The sequence below is a fragment of the Hyperolius riggenbachi genome, chromosome 4, assembly GCF_040937935.1.
Source record: "Hyperolius riggenbachi isolate aHypRig1 chromosome 4, aHypRig1.pri, whole genome shotgun sequence".
Taxonomy (NCBI): Eukaryota; Metazoa; Chordata; class Amphibia; order Anura; family Hyperoliidae; genus Hyperolius; species Hyperolius riggenbachi.
Window position 1 is genome coordinate 238036286 of NC_090649.1, and position 21890 is coordinate 238058175.

The 21890-nt window shown below is 47.1% G+C and overlaps 1 protein-coding gene across 1 annotated transcript in view; it reads left to right on the plus strand.

Annotated features, from left to right (window-relative positions):
* The window catches only part of LOC137570672 (probable ATP-dependent RNA helicase DDX43), a 41056-nt gene extending 33013 nt beyond the window's left edge, over nucleotides 1-8043 (plus strand). Inside the window, exons 16-17 of the mRNA XM_068279373.1 lie at nucleotides 3686-3794; nucleotides 7505-8043. Coding sequence (XP_068135474.1) covers nucleotides 3686-3794; nucleotides 7505-7506 — 111 coding nt within the window. The 3' untranslated portion in view covers nucleotides 7507-8043. The remainder of the gene's footprint in view (nucleotides 1-3685; nucleotides 3795-7504) is intronic.
* Nucleotides 8044-21890: the final 13847 nt, after the last annotated feature.

Sequence of the window (21890 nt, forward strand, 5' to 3'; positions counted from 1 at the left end):
TGTCTCCGTATGAGAAATATTGGCCAATCAGAGAGGAGCAGAGGTATGGGAGGGGGAAAAGGGGGGGCGCGAGGATTCACCTAATCAGGCTGCGTTAGATAAGTCTGTGAGAAAAGTTACAATTATAAACGTCTAACACGCGCTCCTGAGAACAGTTCACTTTATTTTTAAGTCAATTAAAAATGTAAAATGAAAATACATATACAAACAGGAGTATCATACCCCAATCCATTCATCCATTACACTCCGTTCCTTCATACACACCACTGAAGGGCCCTTCAGAAAATATTCAATAAAGATTATAAAAATATAAAAAAATATAAAAAAGTGTGTGTATACACAGGTTTCCTCAGAGTTTGGCGGATGTAGTACTTCCCAGTATGTATGAGTCCTTCCCCAGCAACTATCTATATAAATATATGAGGCTTGATAAGGACTCAGATCAACCTGACAACCGTTCTAGTGGACCGCCCCCATTCATATTCGGTGTTCCAGATACGGAATATAGATATTAGTCAGATCAATTGCTTAGCCCAGGGTTGTGCAAGTAACAGTCCTATGTGCGGATCCTTATACACTCCACATACCCTTCCTGGTAGTTCAATCGTTTAACCTGGAGCTCCGTTGCAGTCCAGTTCCCTTAGTGTTCTCACGCTGGCCTCCTGGTGTAGCGCGCGTCACTTCCGCTCTGAAGATACAGATCTTCAATCACCACACTTCCTGCTCAGCGTGACTCTCGTGTGCGTTGGCTGTAATTTCTCGGGTGACGTCACCACTCGCAAACAGACCTCTGGATCTTTCTGTATAGGTAACCGCTGCGCGCTTCCGCGGTATACCTCGTCCACGGTCTCTGCTGCCAACCAGTAAGATAAAGATAGAAACCTCTACGCGTTTCTGCCAAAATGCGTTGGCCTTCTTCAGGAGGATTTGAGAGTCTTGAGTTGCACTATATTTCACTTCCTATATACTATCATTCCGGAACGTCCGGCCCCATGTTAATGGGGTCAAGGGTCAATGTCCACATAATGGGGTGTTGTCTTAAAGGTTAAAATAGTGACAATTCCTCATATCACTACCGATTACCCACTACATTCTCAAGAAATGGGTATATTTAATATAAAATCCACCAAAATGAACCAAAATGAAATAAAAAACCACAAACATTTACATTCATACAGATAAAATTCATATAGAACCATATGGATTCCGTCCTCATTGCTTTCCCTCATACTCTTAATAAAACAATCTCCTGAATACTCCCATGTAGTCACTCCCATGTAGTCACCCACTCTTCCCCAAACAGCAGTGCGGTATTCACAACACTCTCATATAGCCCATTCACCCAATTACTTAAAACTCCATGAGTACAGTAGCTATCAATTATTCTAGTTACGGGGGGATTTCAGACTGATCAGGTGGTTAGGTAAAAAAGGGGGGGACACTCAGTTAACCCCATACACCCCACCCCCCATCATACCAATCCATAATCACTATTACCTAAAAATGACACTCCTCCCTACTGTTCCTCACATTCAATTCTGTTCAAAAAAAAGCGAACAATTCCATCTCCTAAGGGCTTGAATAGTGAGATGGAATTGTTCGCTTTTTTTTGAACAGACTGTACTCATGGAGTTTTAAGTAATTGGGTGAATGGGCTATATGAGAGTGTTGTGAATACCACACTGCTGTTTGGGGAAGAGTGGGTGACTACATGGGAGTATTCAGGAGATTGTTTTATTAAGAGTATGAGGGAAAGCAATGAGGACGGAATCCATATGGTTCTATATGAATTTTATCTGTATGAATGTAAATGTTTGTGGTTTTTTATTTCATTTTGGTTCATTTTGGTGGATTTTATATTAAATATACCCATTTCTGGAGAATGTAGTGGGTAATCGGTAGTGATATGAGGAATTGTCACTATTTTAACCTTTAAGACAACACCCCATTATGTGGACATTGACCCTTGACCCCATTAACATGGGGCCGGACGTTCCGGAATGATAGTATATAGGAAGTGAAATATAGTGCAACTCAAGACTCTCAAATCCTCCTGAAGAAGGCCAACGTATTTTGGCAGAAACGCGTAGAGGTTTCTATCTTTATCTTACTGGTTGGCAGCAGAGACCGTGGACGAGGTATACCGCGGAAGCGCGCAGCGGTTACCTATACAGAAAGATCCAGAGGTCTGTTTGCGAGTGGTGACGTCACCCGAGAAATTACAGCCAACGCACACGAGAGTCACGCTGAGCAGGAAGTGTGGTGATTGAAGATCTGTATCTTCAGAGCGGAAGTGACGCGCGCTACACCAGGAGGCCAGCGTGAGAACACTAAGGGAACTGGACTGCAACGGAGCTCCAGGTTAAACGATTGAACTACCAGGAAGGGTATGTGGAGTGTATAAGGATCCGCACATAGGACTGTTACTTGCACAACCCTGGGCTAAGCAATTGATCTGACTAATATCTATATTCCGTATCTGGAACACCGAATATGAATGGGGGCGGTCCACTAGAACGGTTGTCAGGTTGATCTGAGTCCTTATCAAGCCTCATATATTTATATAGATAGTTGCTGGGGAAGGACTCATACATACTGGGAAGTACTACATCCGCCAAACTCTGAGGAAACCTGTGTATACACACACTTTTTTATATTTTTTTATATTTTTATAATCTTTATTGAATATTTTCTGAAGGGCCCTTCAGTGGTGTGTATGAAGGAACGGAGTGTAATGGATGAATGGATTGGGGTATGATACTCCTGTTTGTATATGTATTTTCATTTTACATTTTTAATTGACTTAAAAATAAAGTGAACTGTTCTCAGGAGCGCGTGTTAGACGTTTATAATTGTAACTATTCAACACTACCTGAGGGTTTGAGGGATCCCTCTGTCATACACGCTGCTTAAGTGTTGGGGAAATCCCTCCAGCGCATGGTAGTTACCAATATTAAGTCTGTGAGAAAAGTAAAGAAGCAAAAAAGAAGACAACCCAGCATGCCCTGCAACTTCCTATGTGCGGCAGTGTACCAAATAAGAGTCAGGTAATCTGGGGCATGAACATTTTATCACCAAGAAAGGTGATTTTTTTTTTTTTTACTTTAGCATCCTTATTACTTGTTTACCAGATAAAAATAAAGAATTTTTGATTTTATGCGCAGCAGTTACACTTCGAAGAGGCTATTTGTTTTAGTTCTCATTTCCATGGACATGTAAAATGCTAATTCGGGTGCAATTAAAACTCAGCCAAATGGCAGCAATTATAACACTATGCGTGTCAAGCGCTGATACACGGCAGCGCTACCATGCGGCAAAAAAGTGTCATGTCACATGCTCAGATGCAACTCCATTAGGTGGGGTCACCTGTGCTGAGCACTAGAAAATGCCTGGTGGGTGGACAGGAGCAGCTGACAGGCAGTGAATTCATAAATCTGTGTGCAAGCATTTAGCGTTGAAAAACAGAAGCAGTCTGACATTAGATATTGCCATAACCACTTATTCCCTCACCAGTATTGACCAGTATCTGTGTCCTTATCAGAAACGGTGCTCGATCTTTATAGTGAACCATAATGAGACAACCAGAACTAGTGTCTGCTGCTACTCTACAGTTAACCTTTAATCTCCTTGGCATGTTTTGAGTAGTCCGATTGCCGTGCACTTACACTGTTTACTTACTTCACAGGAGGTGCCTGACGAGTTGGTACAAATGGCAAAGAGATACGAAGGTTTCAAAAACAAGAAAGCAATGGAGAAAAGGATGACTCCTCGTCAAAGCGGAGGATATTGGAATTGTAAGACTTAATATTCTATCTTAAATACAGTACATGGCTACATGGAAAATGAATGCAGGTTGCTTTTGTGTTGTGGCTGGTTAGTGTTGCGCTGTTCAGAGCTAGTTTACTTGGATGCTTAAACAGTGCTGCTGATCAACCTAACGCTTGGTTGCCTTTTTACTGAAACCAAGTGGGAGATCTGTTGGCATAAACTTGAACTGGAAAGTTTAAAGCCATCGTATGTAATGTCTGGCGTACACTGCACACACTCATGTTAGTACAGTACCCTTGAAGCACTGTACCACCATCCCCTATAGCAAATGTTTCCAGCTACCCAAAAAATGCATGGCTGTCAACAGCAGTTGACAAGCGGTCATCCCACTGCAGTCAGGCATCAAGGTAAATTGGACCTTGACCATTTTGTCCCTGGTCATTTTCACAGTTCAGCTCAGTTCTGATTACTTTAGCAACAACTTTATCAATAACTATCACCACTAAATTATATATTTATATATAGATATAGATAGATAGATAGATAGATAGATAGATAGATAGATAGATAGATAGATAGATAGATAGATGTGTGTGTGTAGATAGAGAGATAGAGAGATAGAGATATAGAGATATATATATATATATATAGAGAGAGAGAGAGAGAATTTAAAATGCATAGAAAATAAGGTAATTACTGAAAACAACTAGTTGTTTTCAGTAATTACCTTATTTTCTATGCATTTTAAAATGAAAAAAGGGAAAAAAATACACAATTTATCCACTTTCATACATTATAGCTTTAATATAAACAGTCCTATTGTACATTAAACCCACACATTTTATTTGTCTATCTCTCCTGTTTATTTAAACAGTTCTTTTGTTTTGATAATTTATTAGTAACACATCGTATACACTACCTAATTGGTACATTTGTCTGTTCCAAATGCTGGGATTACACAATATGTTTTTTGTAAGAATCGTTCCGATAGATGCCTTCGATGATAAAATTCCGACATGTCCGATGTTCCGCTCGATTAGTTTCCGCTCGATTTCTTATAGAAGTCAATGGAAAAAGATAAGAGAAGCGAGTGGAAGATAAGAGGGTCGAGCAGAAAATCGAATGGTCCCGCACCGCATCCCAGCGTACACTGTGTCACTCCGTGACCAGGAAGTTCAAATAGAGCGCCCTCTATATGAATTTCCTGGTCACTGGAGTGACACAGGAAGTTCATGTACGCTGGGATGGAAGCAGGAACAGAGCGGTGCAGCGTGGAGAAGATGCCCGGGAGCCAGCGTCAGGTAATGTATACCTGATCGGATTGGCCGCCGATAACGACGCGCTCCCTACCCACGGGCGATCGACGGTAATTTCCCGCACGCCGCGATCGACGGACCGATCCGATTTCGGGAGGAAATCGGATCGGCGGGTGTGTTTAGCGCGAATGATTGGCAGCAGATTCGATCCCAGTGATCGAATCTGCTGTCGAAACGGGCGCAAATCGGGCCAGTGTATGGCCAGCTTTATTTTAACCTCATGAAGCTTCAACTGGTTAAAGCGGATCCGAGATGAGAAACTAACTATAACAAGTTACTTGTCTATATATCTTCTCTAAAGTTTAGATAGTTTACACAGCAAATTTAGCTGCAAACAGCTTTAATAGAAAATGATTATTTCTTCCTGTGATACGACAGCAGCCATGTTGTTTGTAAACATTACACAGAGGTAAGCTTATCTGTATCTTGATCACTAAGCCTGTGGAAAAAAACCTAATCTCCCTCCCCACCTCTGCCTCTGAAATCTCTGGCTAGTAACACCTTCTCCTCCACCTGCCCAGACTGAGCTCCCATGAGCCCTTGCTACTGCCAAGGCTCTCTGAAAACCTGTGGGCGTGGTTTATTTAGTTTATAGGGAATTAGAGTATTAAAACAAAAAAGTATTTGGCTTGAATGCCCTTTAAACAATAGGAAAGGAACACAATTATGCAATGAGTAAAAGTTCACCTCGGATCCACTTTAAGCTATGCACATACCAGATTTTCATTGTCTGACATGATCATTCATGACAGATTTAGGCTACTTACACACCAGGACGTTGCGTTTAGGGAACGTTATAGGGCACATAACGTGAGCCGCGTTGTGCAGCTCACTGTGGCGTCCGTGATGCGTACTCTTGGACGCATGCGGCATCACGTGGTCCCGCCCGGCCAATCTCCGCACAGAGCGGCCGCTCCAGGAAGTAAACACTGCACGTCACACCGTGCAGTGAATATTAATTAGCCATGTGCCTGGCCGCTCTCCACTCCTCCCCAACACTACTGAGCATGTGCGCACAGTCTAACGCGGCTTAGCTGCACATAACGCACAGCATGCAGCACTCTCAACTGATGTGCTGCGTTACAATGTAACGCAATGTGGGCACTGTGAACAGCCCATTGATTTTTCATTACTGTGCGGTGGGGCTGCGTTACAGGCTGCACTAACGTGCGCCTGTAACGTCTTAATGTGAAAGCCGCCTTAAGGTAGCAGCGTAGGAGTCCCCTGATGATTTCTATCCTCTTCTAAGATCTACTGTTCTAGCTGAACACCACCTGCTGATTCTCCTCCCCAAATCTGCCATCCACTTTTTAGACAGCTGTACTATCGCAGGAAATAAAACCCACATACGTAGATAATTACTTGTTATACTTGCGTAACACGTACTGTCCACATTTTGATTTTCAGTGGGTTTTATATAGTAAATAGAACTGTTCCTGGCATTTTCCATTTTTACTATTTCTAACTGAAGCCAATCTGGATGTCATTTTCTCCCTTACACTTTTTCTTCCTAGAAACTGCACTGTCATATCTAGCTTGCTTTGTAAACACGTGAGCACCACATAGATCAGATTTCAGCAGCTTTCCCTTCTCAGCCTTGTCACACTGAAGTGACCTCAGCCAATCCATGGGAAGGTGGAGGGGAGATGACAAACTTTCTTCTCCTCGGCAATGTACCAAATAGAGCCAGGTTCACTGAGATAAGATTTATTACAGCAGAAACATTTATGATTAGATTGGAATGCTTGCAATACAGGATTATATTAGCTTGCAGGCTGCATAATAAACACAGAGCAGTGGGTAAATGGAATTTTTTGTGGCTGACCATCCCACTTTAAAGAGAACCCGAGGCGGGGTTCTTACATCGCAATTCCCATACAGAGGCTTTGTCTGCCTATAGAGCCCAGCCTCTGTTGCTATGTAGCTTCCTCCAAAGCCCCTCCTGCGCGCTGTGAGACCCCATTAATCACAGCCGCGCTATGCGGCCATGTTTACCTCACTAATGTCAGTCTCCGCTCTCCCCCGCCTCCTGAATCGCTCCGGTCCCCGCTCACGTCCCTTCCCTCGCCGCTGATTGGAGGGAAGGGACGCGGGTGGGGGACCGGAGCGATTCAGGAGGCAGGGGAGAGCGGAGACTGACATTAGTGAGGTAAACACGGCCGCGTAGCGCGGCTGTGTTTTATGGGCTCTCGCAGCGCGCAGGGGTGGGGCTTTAGGGGAAGTTAAATACGGTAGCAACAGAGGCTGAGCTCTATAGGCAGACGCAGCCTCTGTATGGGGATTGCGATGTAAGAACCCCGCCTCGGGTTCTCTTTAAGGGCTGTAATGAATCTGTTCAAAGTTCATTGCTATATGAATTATTTTAAGTGTATGTGCATCATTAAATTATTTGATTACATACGTATTCTATTTTTTTCTAGGATATGGGATGTATGCTGTAAGAACTTAATCGCCTGAAAGCCTTGTGAGCAGTTTTCGACATGAAAAATGAAGCACTTAGACATGCAAAATGTCTATTTATGTTACTTTCCAATACTGAAACACTGGTACAAAAGTTAAAGAAACCCACCAAGTATATTTAAAGTGAACCTGCGGTGAGAGTTTTATGGAGGCTGCCATATTTTTCCTTTTAAGCAATACCAGTTGCCAGGCTGTCCTGCTGCTTCTCTGCCTCTAATTCTTTTAGCCATAGACCCTGAACAAGCATGCAGAAGATCAGGTTTTTCTGCCAATATTGTCAGAACTGGCAAGATTAGCTGCATGCTAGTTTCTAGTGTACTTCAGACACTACTGCTGCCAGATAGATCAGCAGGACTACCAGGCAACTGGTATTGTTTAAAAAGTAACCAATATGGCAGCTTCCATATCACTCTCACCTCAGGTTTACGTTAAGCCTTTTTCAGATTTTTTTTCTTTCTGTTAAATAAGAAACTTGTAATAAAGTTTTACTGTTGCGTGATTAAGACTTTCCTGTGTTGTATTATAATTACCTGACGAGTGTGCAAATGCACATTCTCCCAGATATATATATATATGTATATGTATATATATGTATGTATGTATGTGTATATATATCTATATATATCTATCTCCCCACACCCACATTTCATGCAGATAAATCATCTGGTATGATTCTTCAGCCTTGTACAGTGTGGTTCCTGGTCGGTCACCCCCTAAAGGTGTCGAACTCCAGCACTTGCAGGACCAGATCCATGCCAGTGTTTAGGATGCACTGAGAAAGAGAGGAATATGTTCTATCTGATGGACCACACCTTTCCTTATTCAGACACATCAATTAATTTTGAGCTGTGTCAAAACGTGTGAGGACCTCCGCCCTCAGGACCGGTTTGACATCCCTGCCCTAAAGCATCAGAATGACTGAGCCGAGTGCAGACCAAAGGCATTGTTCTCTAATGGACCCTGCTTGCTTTGTCATTCGCCATGCCGTTGGCCTTCTGCTTCCCTCCATATCAACAGGATGTGACTCTATACTACAGGCCAGCAACACATCAGCCTCCAAACTTCTGGCTGAGGAATTGAGCCCCAAGAGATTGATCGGCATATAACCCCATTCCCAGTGGGTGGCAGAGTTTGTAGACCAATAGTCCACTGGCCTCCGGGGCAATGTGTGTGTGTGTATATATAGCGGGGAGTCCTACTGGGAAGAGATGTCCATCAAGCCTTTCAAAGATAATCCACAGCATCTGCACTTGACAAAGGGCGACTGGCCCAAAACATTGTGCTGGCTGTTATGCTGTACCACCACTAGTAAATGTAATAAAAACAGTTGGATATACAGTATATCCGTGGAGGGTCAAGTTCTCCATGGGAAACTGGCATGCTGGCACTTTTAAACTATTCTACCCTGCTGTTTAAAACACAAGGCCTGATTTATTAAGATGAGTTTGCAGATTGAGTTCCTTTGCCTTAATACATCCAAAGTTGTCAGGCTAACTACAATCATGTCCTGTCCATCATGGAGCTATAGACTTTCACAGCTTTCAGACATTATAAACTGTGACAGGTGAAAGGTGTATGCATGTGGATGTGTAGCTATTAACTACTGGGCATCACACTGCTTAGTGGCAGGTCACTTGCATCATTTACCAGTGTCAGTACTTCCTCCTCTCTGCCCGTCCTCAGGCACTCGCCGCTATACGTCCCTATCTGCACAGCGTGCTGAAAAACTGCACTGTGAGCAGTCCTGAGGTAATTTTAGCTGGAAAATGTGTATTTATAGCTGTAGAAGTACACTATCGTTCCCAGCTAAATTATCTCAAGACTGCACGCAGCGTGCTATGCAGATATTAACAAATAGCGGCGACTGCAGGGGGCGTTCCTGAGAACGGGCAGAGAGGAGGAAGTACTTACGCTTCCTCCCTGCCCTTCCTTGACATTCTGCTCTAGTTGAAGATTTTTGGGTGGGGAGAGGGAGAGGAAGGTGCTGTGATTGACATCGAAGCACAGTGATTTTTTTTTTTTAATAAGGGTCAAGGCTACTTTAAGTACCAATGACTGCTGGTACAGTAAAACGGCGCCTCCCGACTAATACCCACTGGTCACGCCACAGATCCCTCTCTCTACCGTCTATAATGGCAGAGAGGGATTGGCTCCTGAACCTGTCCATCAGTGGCGTAGCTAAGGAGCTGTGGGCCCCGATGCAAGTTTTACAAGGGGCCCCCCCCAAGCACTCTATACATGACAATTGATACGGCGCACCAAAACCCGCCAATGGCAACGACAGTGTCAGAGGTGCAAGAAGGGGATGGGGAATAGTTTGTTAATGAATGCCATTATTCAAAGTATCTATAGAAGTGATTATTACAAGCACAGGACCAATAGAGAGCTAATACTGTAGTTGAGGGAGGGCACTTCGGGGCCCCTCTGGCCCAAGGGCCCCGATGCGGTCGCAACCTCTGCAACCCCTATTGCTACACCCCTGCTGTCCATCAATCTAAACCAAAGGGATTGGCTTACAGTTATGACAGGGTCAGGAGCCAATGAAATCTGCTCCTGATGGGATCACACTGCCAGGGATGCTCTCAAATTCGGATGAAAGTCGAATAGGGTTATTCGAATTTCATCCTACTAACTACTGCAGCTGTGCGGGTGGCCGAGGGGGGGGGAGTTGATCTTACCCATCAGGCGTCTTCGCTCGTCCCTCAACGCCTCCCACGCTGCGTTCCAATCTGGTGGTCACGTGATTGCATACACTTCCTCCTTCCAGGTTGAAGGAGGAAGTGTATAGTCACGTGACGCCGGAATGGAACGCAGCGTGGGAGGCGCCAAGGGACGAGCGAAGAAGATGCCTGATGGGTAAGATTAACCCCCCCTCGGCCACCCGCACAGCTGCAGTAATTAGTAGGATGGAATTCGAATAACCCTATTCGACTTTCTAATTTGAGAGCATCCCTGCACACTGCTCTTCTGTCATACGGACAGCAGGACGAGTGGGTTGTGGCGGGGACAGAGTGGTGAGACCAGCTGGACCGCACAGCGACAATTGTTGAAATCTACGTGCTGTCAGAGCCACACAGCCACAAGCGGTGCATATATTTTAACTGCTGGTCTGGAAGCGGTTAAAAGCACAGGTATTTGTCACATGAATTGCACAGCATGTTTAAAGGACAACTGAAGTGACGGAGGCTGCCATATTTATTTCTTTTTGTACAATTGCCTAGCAGCCCTGCTGTTTGGCATTAGTAGTGGCTGAATCACACCAGAAACAAGCATGCAGCTAATACTGTCAGAAATGAAAATGTCAAATGCCTGATCTGTGGCATGCTTGTTCAGGGTCTATGGCTAAAGGTATTAGAGGCAGATGATCAGCAGGATAGCCAGGCAACTTCCTTTGTGCAGCAATGTACCAAATAGGAGTCAGGTAGACTGGGGAATGATCATTTATAAACAAGAAAAGTAATAGAGATTTTAACTTTTGGATTGCCTGATTAGCATCCTTATTACTTGTTTAACAGATAAATATAAAGAATTGATTTTTTGATTTTATGCCTGCCAGTTACTTTAAGGTGGGTACACACATCAGATAAAAGTCTTTGGAAAATGAAAGATCACAGACCAATTTTACCCCATTCCATGCAGTATGAGTAATGCTACGTATACGCATGCGACAACGATCGTTCGTTGAGAACGACGAACGAACTTTTAATTGATGAAAAAACGACCTAAGTAAAGTTAGCTTTAAAAGGTGTGTAACGATCTGATCGTTAGAACGAACATTACATCACGTAAAGCAACTATTGCGCCTGCGCATAGAAATGAGAAGTTTCACGGAGAAATTGTGAAATGCGCATGTCAAGCCTAGTACAAACGACCGTTTCCAACGATGTACTACTTTTGCAAACGATCGTCGTTGGCTAAAATCCGCCGAGACAGAATTTTCTTTTGTAGCGATTTGGCTCATTCGTCGTTTGCCTTAATAGTCGGTGGTTCGTTTTTTGTAACGATCGTCATTGGTAAAGATCGGGGAACGATAGTTACAAACTACTATAGTCGCATGTGTGTACGCACCTCAAGTGTGCAAGGACTACTAGTAGACAATATACACACCCTGCATTCAAATGAGATGCACCTGACTACCACTGGAGGATGTTAGTTTCCATAATAGCTTGCATGCAAATTATGAAGTACTTGACCCTCCCACCACGATGAGGTCATACTCGGCTGGGAGGGACCCTAGCTCTAACTAAATTAAAACCATGCATATGTATAACCTGGGTGCGACATGAACTGAAATTCAAAATGCAACAGTCAAAGGAAGGTAGATTAACGCATCACCAGACCGCCTCTGATTGGTATACCTACAGAGATGCGCTGAGCCCCCCCTGAGACAACAAACTCACTTTGTACCTGTAAATAAACGCGGAAGAGCTGGAGCCAGCGGCAGGCGGCTCTTTCCGCACGCAGTGTTGCTGCACACGGAGAGGCAGCCGCCTACTCTCAGCACAAGGCGGCTGTCTCCGTGCAGGGACCCAATGAGAGCAGAGAAACCGCCGCGTTGGACGCGGCGGTTGGTGCGCATACCCCCGCTGCGGAGACACCGCAGAGCGGGGCTGCTGTGGCTGGGACTCGTAGTCCCTCTGGATTAAGAATGACGCGGGCGCGCATTGAGGCAGAACATTTATGCCAGCCAGAGATGAGTCAGCTGACCAGGTTGGTCAGCTGACCCTGGCTCCCCTCCTGATTGGTCCAGCACTTAGGGAGGTGCTGGAGAGGCCTCCGTGTATATATACAGCCAGCTGTTCAGTTGTCGGGTGTCTGGCGTTGCGATCACTTATGTGGGAGCACCCAGATCCGTAGTCAGATCCGCAAGTGTGCCGGGACCAGCTGGAGCTGTAATCCTACACTTAGCTAGATTGTTGATAGCTAAAGTACTAATTTGATTGTGTTTATCTGTTATGACCTATTGCCTGCCTGACCATTCTCCTGAACTCTGACCTTGTACCTCGATATTTCTGATACTCTGTTGCCGAACCCCGGCTCGTTCCTAGACTCTGTTTCTGCCTCCTGATTTTGTACCTCGATCTATCTGATGCCCAAGTTGCCGAACCCTGCCTGTACTTTGACTCCGCCTTTTGCCTCCTGATCTTGTACTTTATCTGTCCGTGTGTGTACGACCTGGCTAGTCCGACCTCGAGAACCGACCTTGCTGTTAGAGGCGGTTCTTCACACTGTTAGTGACCCTTCCTCTTGAGGGTTCCTTTCAGAATATCCTTCCTACTGTCAGCCTGACTCCCTCCCGTCTTGGAGAGCTCGGGTCTGCGGAAGGAATCTGTGCAGTACTCCTTGCTGTACTGAGGCCTAGTCCTCTAAGTGTTACTGTTACACCAAACACTACATTCTACTCAGGTGAACAGAGGTTAGCTAGTATATCGGATTATCGGTGATACTGCAGATCACTTATAATCTGGTATACATCTGTATTCCCCGTGATACTGCAGATCACCGGTAATCAGATCCTCTCTGTGCTTCACCGATCGTTACAGAACGCCAGACCACAATACTGATGGACGAACGCGCTGACCCTCTGACTGTGCTTGCCACTTCGGTGGATACCATCCATCAAGCACTGGGCCAGCACAAAGCCTTAATTGATGCACTAAAAGGCTCTGCGCAAACCCTTCAGACGTCAGTTGATTCAGTGCGATCTTCTCCTAGTGATGACATACGTATGCCTGTACCTGATAAATTTTCCGGCCACAAGTCTGACTTCAGGAATTTTAGGAGTAGAGTGTTGTCATACTTCGAGCTGAGACCCCGATCCTCGGGGACTGAGACCCAACGGGTCATTTTTATTAAAACATTGTTAACCGGTGACTCCCAGACCTGGGCATACAATCTGCGTCCCAATGATACTGCTCTAACTTCGGTAGAGGAATTTTTTTAAGACCATGGCCGTGATATACGACGACCCTGACCTTGCGGCTACCTCTGAGCGCAAGCTCAAACTTTTGCGGCAAGGCAGAGGCTCAGTCGAGGATTACGCGGCAGAATTCCGCAGATGGTCAGTCACTGCCAGATTTGATAATTTTGCCCTGATGGATTACTTCTTGTCTGGGTTGTCGGAGGAGGTCTCCGATTTAATGTTAACTTTGCCCGAACCCAGGACAGTCGATGAGGCCATCACATCGGCCATCCGAGTCGACCGTCGATTACGCCATCAGAGGCAAATTCGAGGCAGTCACAGTGTAAGGGCGACATCCTATGCGGCACCCTCTGCTGCACCCTTAGTAACACCGTCTCCCTCTGTCTCATCCCCTCCGGCCTTGCCTCCACCCGAACCAATGCAGATTGGTCGATCGAAATTGACCCAGGTGGAGCGAAGGCGGAGGATGACGGAACAGCTGTGCCTGTATTGTGCAGCAGCAGGGCATAGGGTGCGAAACTGCCCTAACAGGTCGGGAAACGAGTTTGCCTAGGAGTAGTGGGGGGTGACACCCTGGGCACACAAATTTCACCCCTTAAAGAGAAAAAATTGCTTCTCCCTTGTACAGTTACATGGGAGGATAAATCTGTATCCACTGAAGCTTTTATTGACTGGCTCAGCGGCTAATTTTATGAATTTCGAATTTGCTCAGGAGTTGGGTCTTCCACTCACGCCCGTGAGAATCCCCATTCAGGTCACGGCAGTGGACGATTCCCCTCTGCAACGGAATCGTGCTCTGTCGCAGACTCTGGTGGTGAAGCTCACCATAGGGGTATTGCATGGGGAACAGTTACAATTTTTTGTGTTACACATGTCAACCTCCACTATTATCCTAGGCATGCCGTCGTGGTTGCAGATCCATTCACCACAAATAGACTGGGCCACGGGTCAGTTAACCTCCTGGTCTCCTCATTGTTTTCAACAGTGTTTGGGGAAGTTAACATTGGGGCAAACCAGAGTTCAGGTGGGAGGTGTACCAGACCAGTATGCTGAATATTCGGATGTATTCTGCCCCAAAGCAGCCGATAAATTACCTCCACATCGCCCTTTCGATTGTCCCATTGATCTCCGTTCTGGTTGTGTACCCCCCCCGGGGTCATTTGTACAATTTGTCGGGACCCGAAAAAGTGGCTATGCAAGAGTACATCAGGGAGAATCTGGCCAAAGGTTTCATTCGCCCGTCCCGGTCGCCTGCTGGGGCAGGCTTCTTTTTCGTAAAAAAGAAAGACGGAGGCCTGCGGCCTTGCATTGATTACCGCGGTCTCAACAAAATTACAGTAAAGAATCGCTATCCGCTACCCCTGATAGACGATTTGTTCACTCAGATCACGGGCGCCCAGATCTTTTCTAAGCTGGATTTATGGGGTGCGTACAACCTGGTACGCATAAGAAAGGGCGATGAGTGGAAAACGGCCTTTAATACACCGGACGGGCATTACGAGTACCTGGTGATGCCCTTCGGGTTATGTAATGCCCCGGCCGTTTTCCAGGAACTCATCAACGAGGTCTTCAGAGAGGTGTTGGGGAAATTTGTTCTAGTCTACCTGGACAATATTCTTATTTTCTCCAACAATCTCTCTGAACATAGGACCCATGTGAGGTTCGTTTTGAACAAGCTAAGGCAGAACCTATTGTACGCAAAAATAGAAAAGTGTATCTTCGAAGTAACATCTGTCGCCTTCCTGGGGTACATAATTTCCACCACAGGCCTGTCTATGGATCCTGCCAAGGTCTCCGCTGTTCTGGAATGGCCTCAGCCGGTAGGCTTGAAATCTCTTCAGCGGTTTCTTGGCTTCGCCAACTATTATAGGAGGTTCATAAAGGGGTACTCTACGGTCATTTCGCCACTTACCAGTCTCACCAAGAAAGGGGCAGATACCACTCACTGGTCTCCTGAGGCGTTACAGGCTTTTGCCACCCTGAAGGGCCTATTTTGTTCTGCACCCATCCTCAGACATGTGGATACGTCTTTTCCATTTATTGTTGAGGTGGATGCCTCGGAGGTCGGGGTGGGGGCTGTGCTGTCTCAGCGATCTGGTTTGCAGGGTAGAATGCACCCCTGTGCTTACTTCTCCCGTAGGTTCTCCCCTGCGGAAAGGAACTACGATATTGGCAACAGAGAGCTTTTAGCCATTAAATTAGCTTTCGAGGAATGGCGACATTGGTTAGAGGGAGCGGAGCATACGGTCACGGTCTACACTGACCACAAGAACCTAGAGTACATTGAGGGGGCTAAGAGGTTGAGCCCTCATCAGGCTCGTTGGTCATTATTTTTCTCCAGGTTCTCTTTCATTATTACGTACACCCCGGGTAGCAAAAATGTCAAGGCGGATGCTTTATCCCGGTGCTTCGAGTCAGAGACAGCACAGCCCTCCATTCCAGAGACTATTATTCCCCAGAGGTTGGTACTAGCCGCAACTGAGACTTGGGAGGATTGGAAGGGGACTTTAATTCCCTTTCAACAAGACATCCCGGAAGGGAAGCCCTCCGGGGTGCTGTTCATTCCGCTGCCGTTCCGTCTCCAGGTTCTAGAGATGTTCCATGCGCATAAAAATGCTGGGCATCCTGGGGCATCTAGAACACAGGATCTGGTAGCCAGATGCGCCTGGTGGCCGTCCTTGGCAGCAGATTGCAAGGAATATGTGAGGGAATGTGCGATTTGTGCCAAGAGTAAACCCTCCCGGCTGGCACCTGTGGGTACCTTGCAGCCTTTGCCCACCCCGAGTGAGCCGTGGACTCATTTGTCCATGGATTTTGTGGGTGAACTTCCTAAGTCAGAAGGTATGTCGGTCATTTGGGTGGTAGTCGACCGCTTCAGCAAAATGGCCCTTTCGTGCCCTTGAAAGGACTCCCTTCGGCCCAGGAGTTGGCTGACCTGTTTATTACACGTGTTCCGGCTGCACGGCATTCCGGAAAACATAGTGTCGGATCGGGGAGTCCAGTTCGTTTCTAGATTCTGGTGGGCATTCTGCCAACAAATGGGCATAAAGCTGTCATTTTCATCGGGCTACCACCCACAGACCAATGGGCAGACGGAGAGAATCAACCAGTCATTGGAGCAATTTTTGAGGTGCTATGTTGCGGAGACACAGAGCGACTGGGTCAAATTTCTGCCCTTCGCGGAGTTCGCACAAAACAATTTGAAAAGCTCTTCCACCGGATTCTCTCCGTTCCAGGTTGTGTCTGGTAGATTGCCCAAGTTCTCACCGTTGCCAGTGGCCTCCACCCCATTTCCAGCTCTGGAGGCCTGGCAGAGGTCTTTTAAAGACATTTGGCGTACGGTGAGAGATAGTTTACTAAAGGCGTTTGTTACTCAGAAGGGTCAAGCTGACAAGAAACGTTCAGTAGAGTGGAGCTTCCAGCCAGGAGACTTGGTTTGGGTGTCCACACGTCATTTGGCCCTGAAACAGCCCTCAGATAAATTGGGCCCCATGTTTGTCGGTCCATTTCCGGTAGCAAAAAAGATTAATAATGTTACTTATACCGTTGACCTTCCCACCAGCATGCGGGGGGTAAGGTCCTTCCACGTGTCCCTTCTTAAACCAGCAGTCCAGGTGGGTCCCACTCCTCCTCCTCCCGTGTTGGTAGATGCCCAACCTGAGTATGAAGTGGAAAAGATATTAGATTCACGCATGGTACAAAACTCGGTACAATATCTCGTACATTGGAAAGGGTATGGCATTGAGGAGAGGCAATGGGTACCTGGGAACCGTATGCATGCGGATGAGTTAGTGAGGGAGTTTTATGCTTTACATCCAGAAAAGCCCAGAAGGAGCTGTCCGTAGTCCACTCCTCGGGGAGGAGGGGGGGAGGGTACTGTAAATAAACGCGGAAGAGCCGCCGCCAGGAGCCAGCGGCAGGCGGCTCTTTCCGCACGCAGTGTTGCTGCACACGGAGAGGCAGCCGCCTCATCTCAGCACGAGGCGGCTGTCTCCGTGCAGGGACCCAATGAGAGCGGAGAAACTGCCGCGTTGGACGCGGCGGTTGGTGCGCATACCCCCGCTGCGGAGACACCGCAGAGCGGGGCTGCTGTGGCTGGGACTCGTAGTCCCTCTGGATTAAGAATGACGCGGGCGCGCGCATTGAGGCAGAACATTTATGCCAGCCAGAGATGTCAGCTGACCAGGTTGGTCAGCTGACCCTGGCTCCCCTCCTGATTGGTCCAGCACTTAGGGAGGTGCTGGAGAGGCCTCCGTGTATATATACAGCCAGCTGTTCAGTTGTCGGGTGTCTGGCGTTGCGATCACTTATGTGGGAGCACCCAGATCCGTAGTCAGATCCGCAAGTGTGCCGGGACCAGCTGGAGCTGTAATCCTACACTTCGCTAGATTGTTGATAGCTAAAGTACTAATTTGATTGTGTTTATCTGTTATGACCTATTGCCTGCCTGACCATTCTTCTGAACTCTGACCTTGTACCTCGATATTTCTGATACTCTGTTGCCGAACCCCGGCTCGTTCCTAGACTCTGTTTCTGCCTCCTGATTTTGTACCTCGATCTATCTGATACCCCGTTGCCGAACCCTGCCTGTACCTTGACTCCGCCTTTTGCCTCCTGATCTTGTACTTTATCTGTCCGTGTGTGTACGACCTGGCTAGTCCGACCTCGAGAACCGACCTTGCTGTTAGAGGCGGTTCTTCACACTGTTAGTGACCCTTCCTCTTGAGGGTTCCTTTCAGAATATCCTTCCTACTGTCAGCCTGACTCCTCCCGTCTTGGAGAGCTCAGGTCTGCGGAAGGAATCTGTGCAGTACTCCTTGCTGTACTGAGGCCTAGTCCTCTAAGTGTTACTGTTACACGAAACACTACACTCTACTCAGGTGAACAGAGGTTAGCTAGTATATCGGATTATCGGTGATACTGCAGATCACTTATAATCTGGTATACATCTGTATTCCCCGTGATACTGCAGATCACCGGTAATCAGATCCTCTCTGTGCTTCACCGATCGTTACAGTACCCAAAGCAGAAGCTGTGCATATGCACAGCTTCTGCTTTGGGTACAGGTCACTATAGGAAAGCTCCCTCTGACTGCAAGCCTCTCCCAAAGTCTTTTTTTAATCATCCAGCAGGAACCCACGGTCTACTTGGCTTACAACAGGGTCGTTTAAATGCGGGTATTCCACATGCAATTACTGCTCATGTCACCACCCCCTCCCATCAATACCATAAATACGCAGCATCTCACATAAATAGGCAGAGTCCCCTCACCTGGCTTCTGTCTTATCCTCGGCTGGCCTGGGCGCTGTGCTTGGTTGGCAGTTATGATGTCCTGGGTTTGCGGTGATGCGGAGGCCTGGCTGGTAGTAATGCTGTTCTGGCATGGGTTGTACTGAGGCCGAGCCTGGATGGTGGTGATGCTATACTGGCATGGCTGGCAGTGATGCTGAGGCATGGTTGGTGGTAGCAGTTTGTTGGCCTGGATAGTGATATTGCGCTAGCCTGGCTAGCAGTAATGCTGGCCTGGCGTTTATGCTGGGCTCAGGGCTGGCATGCTATGCAAGGATCCATGAGTGCCCACCAACAGCAGGGTCGAATTTGTACATTTTACCACCCAAGGCCCACTATCACGAGCCACCCCCTAACAACAGGACTAGGATAGAGTTATCGGACATGAGAAAGGGGAGAAGTTAGGGATAGTGATAGATCAGGTTTAGGCATTTATAAAAAATACATAATAATATGGTAGGGCATTAGACTATGAAAGGGGTTAGATTGTGAGCTCCTCTGAGGACAGACAGTGACACGACTATGTACTCTGTAAAGTGCTGCAGAAGATGTCAGCGTTGTATATAAATAAATACATAATATAAAAGAATATTAGATTATGACTATGGTAGGAATGGTTTGTGTGCTCCTCTGCAGTCAGTGACATGACTACGTACTCTGTAAAGTGCTGCAGAAGACGTCAGTGCTATATAAATACATAATAATATGGTAGGATATTAGACTATAACTAGAAAGGTGAAAAAGGAAGAGGAGCAGAAAGGAGTGAGGTGGCAGCATGGTCGTAACAATAGCCCCCACTGTTGCTTGAGGGCCCAGGTTCTCCATGGTTACTATGCAGAGCAGCAGCGGAGTGCTATACATTGCCTGTTCCTGGCTGCAGGACAGAGCCTGTTAACGTCTCTTCAGTGTAGCTCATTCCTGCAGCATGCAGCCAATCATTATGTGCCAAGCGGTAAAATGCACAGCATGGTGATAACACTAAAGAGGAGAGAAGAGGACCTGTCCTGCAGCTGGGAGCACAGGTAATATGTCATGTGCCTCTGTCCTGTGTCCTCTTTGCTTCCCGGACTGTGTTCATGTCTTGTGCAAAGGGGCATGGTCGCTGCACTTCACATGCATTCTCTCCCCTGCCAGGTCACACAGAGTCCAATGTCACAGCAGGGGGGGAGAGAACAGGACAGCCGGGCAGCAGCATCAGAGCTCCAGCTAATACAAAGCCACACTCTGAGGAGCCTCACTTGGCAGGAGAGGTTCTCCTCCCGCATTGGCTGCCCGACCCCATGTGACCCCAGCAGGCTGAAAAGCATCTGCTTGCTGCTGGCCCTGGACATCCGAGGCACTGCCAGCGGGCACACCGGACCGCCATACTTCAGGCACTCTCAACAAGATCAGGGGCCAGTGTCCCAGATCTAAGCCCCTAGTGACGCTCCTGTATTTTATTGTCCGCATAAAAAATTGGAATGTTTTTCCTAATTATGTTAGTCACCTGGTCATACTGCTTATTATAAGTTGTGATAAATTTGCTGGTTTACTATTTGTTTCAGATCCACTGCCTCTGCATGAATTACAATGTAACAAAGTATGCCTGTCTCTGGGCAATGCAGTGTTATGCGCTCTTCGCAAGTCCCTTTGGGAATACCCTTTTTGCGCAATGTACTCCCTTGTAATTAAAAACTCGTGCTATGCTCTCATTAGTGGAGCAATTACTGCTAGCTTTAATCTATTTATCCACTGGGAACCCCTATTGGTGTGTTTAGGGTGGCAACTTGTTTGTAAAATCAAGTTTCCAGCACACTACTGTCCATACATTTTAGTAACAATCGTGTTTGTATCTGTCAATCCTAAAAGTGTGACATCTAAAAAAAAAAATCTGGATATCATGGGAACTATGGGTAAAAGTAAAATTGAACTCCTCATTCAGGTAGGTCACAGTCATTTAGGGCCTCATCCGAACTCTTCCAAATCAAAAGGTCATCAATAGATGAATAATACCACATCACATGTTCTGAAAAGGGCTTAGAATCTCCAAAGATGCGGAGCTCCTCCCACCACTCCATGTAGAGGTTGTAGAGGGAGGGCGAAAACTTTGCCCCCATGGAAGCTCTGCATCTTTGGAGAAAACCACCAGGGCCGGCCCGCTCATGAGGCGGGGTGAAACATTTGCCTCAGGCGTCAGATCTGGGGGGGCGGCACCCGCCTGTCCATGGATGCTGGGCCCGCCCGCCGAGCTGGAGGGGTAGCTGGTAGAAAGGGGGTATTGGGCCTAGCGGTTGGGAGGTGGGTCGGACCCCCCCTCCCTCGCCTGGGTCCCCCGATCTGCGCTCCTCCTCCAGCGTTAAGTACTAGCCTGCATATGATGAAGAGGCAACGGGCGGGGGAATCACTCACCTCTTCCGTGTTCCATCGTGTGCTCCACTGACGTCACTTCCGGCAACACCGCCCACTGTATTGTAAGTGGACGGCTTTGCAGGAAGTGACATCAGTGGAGCGCACGATGGAACGCGGAAGAGGTGAGTGATTCCCCCGCCCGTTGCCTCTTCATCATATGCAGGCTGGTACTTAAGGCTGGAGGAGCGCAGATCGGGGGACCCAGGCGAGGGAGGGGGGGTCCGACCCCCCTCCCCACCGCTAGGCCCAATATCCCCTTTAAGCCAGCTACCCCTCCAGCTCGGCGCCCCCCCCCCCCCCCCCCCCACGGCTGAGGGGGGGGGGGCGGCGATTTTTTCTAATTTTGCCTCAGGCGGCAAAAAGTCTAGGGCCGGCCCTGAAAACCACCCATCGAAACTAAAATACTTGTGTGAAAGTAAGAACCTGGTGGCCACCTGGATGTAACTTGAATTGGAATCGGGTAGGAAAAATGTTGAGAAAGATGGAATTCCAAGGCCAGTTTGAAGTATGGAGGAATATAACCCTTTATTGTCCAGGTTAGGGTGCCACTCAAATACATCCAAACCAGCAAGCAGATGCTTGGTATGCTTGATGAGTCCTGGCTATCTAATGCCAGGTGTACACGTTGCGATATCACGCTCGATCCGCGGGATCGATTATTTCCGCCATGTTCAATCGGGTTTTGATCGATACAGCCGTCGATTTTGCATGTTAAGTATGCAAAATCGACGGCTGTATCGATCGAA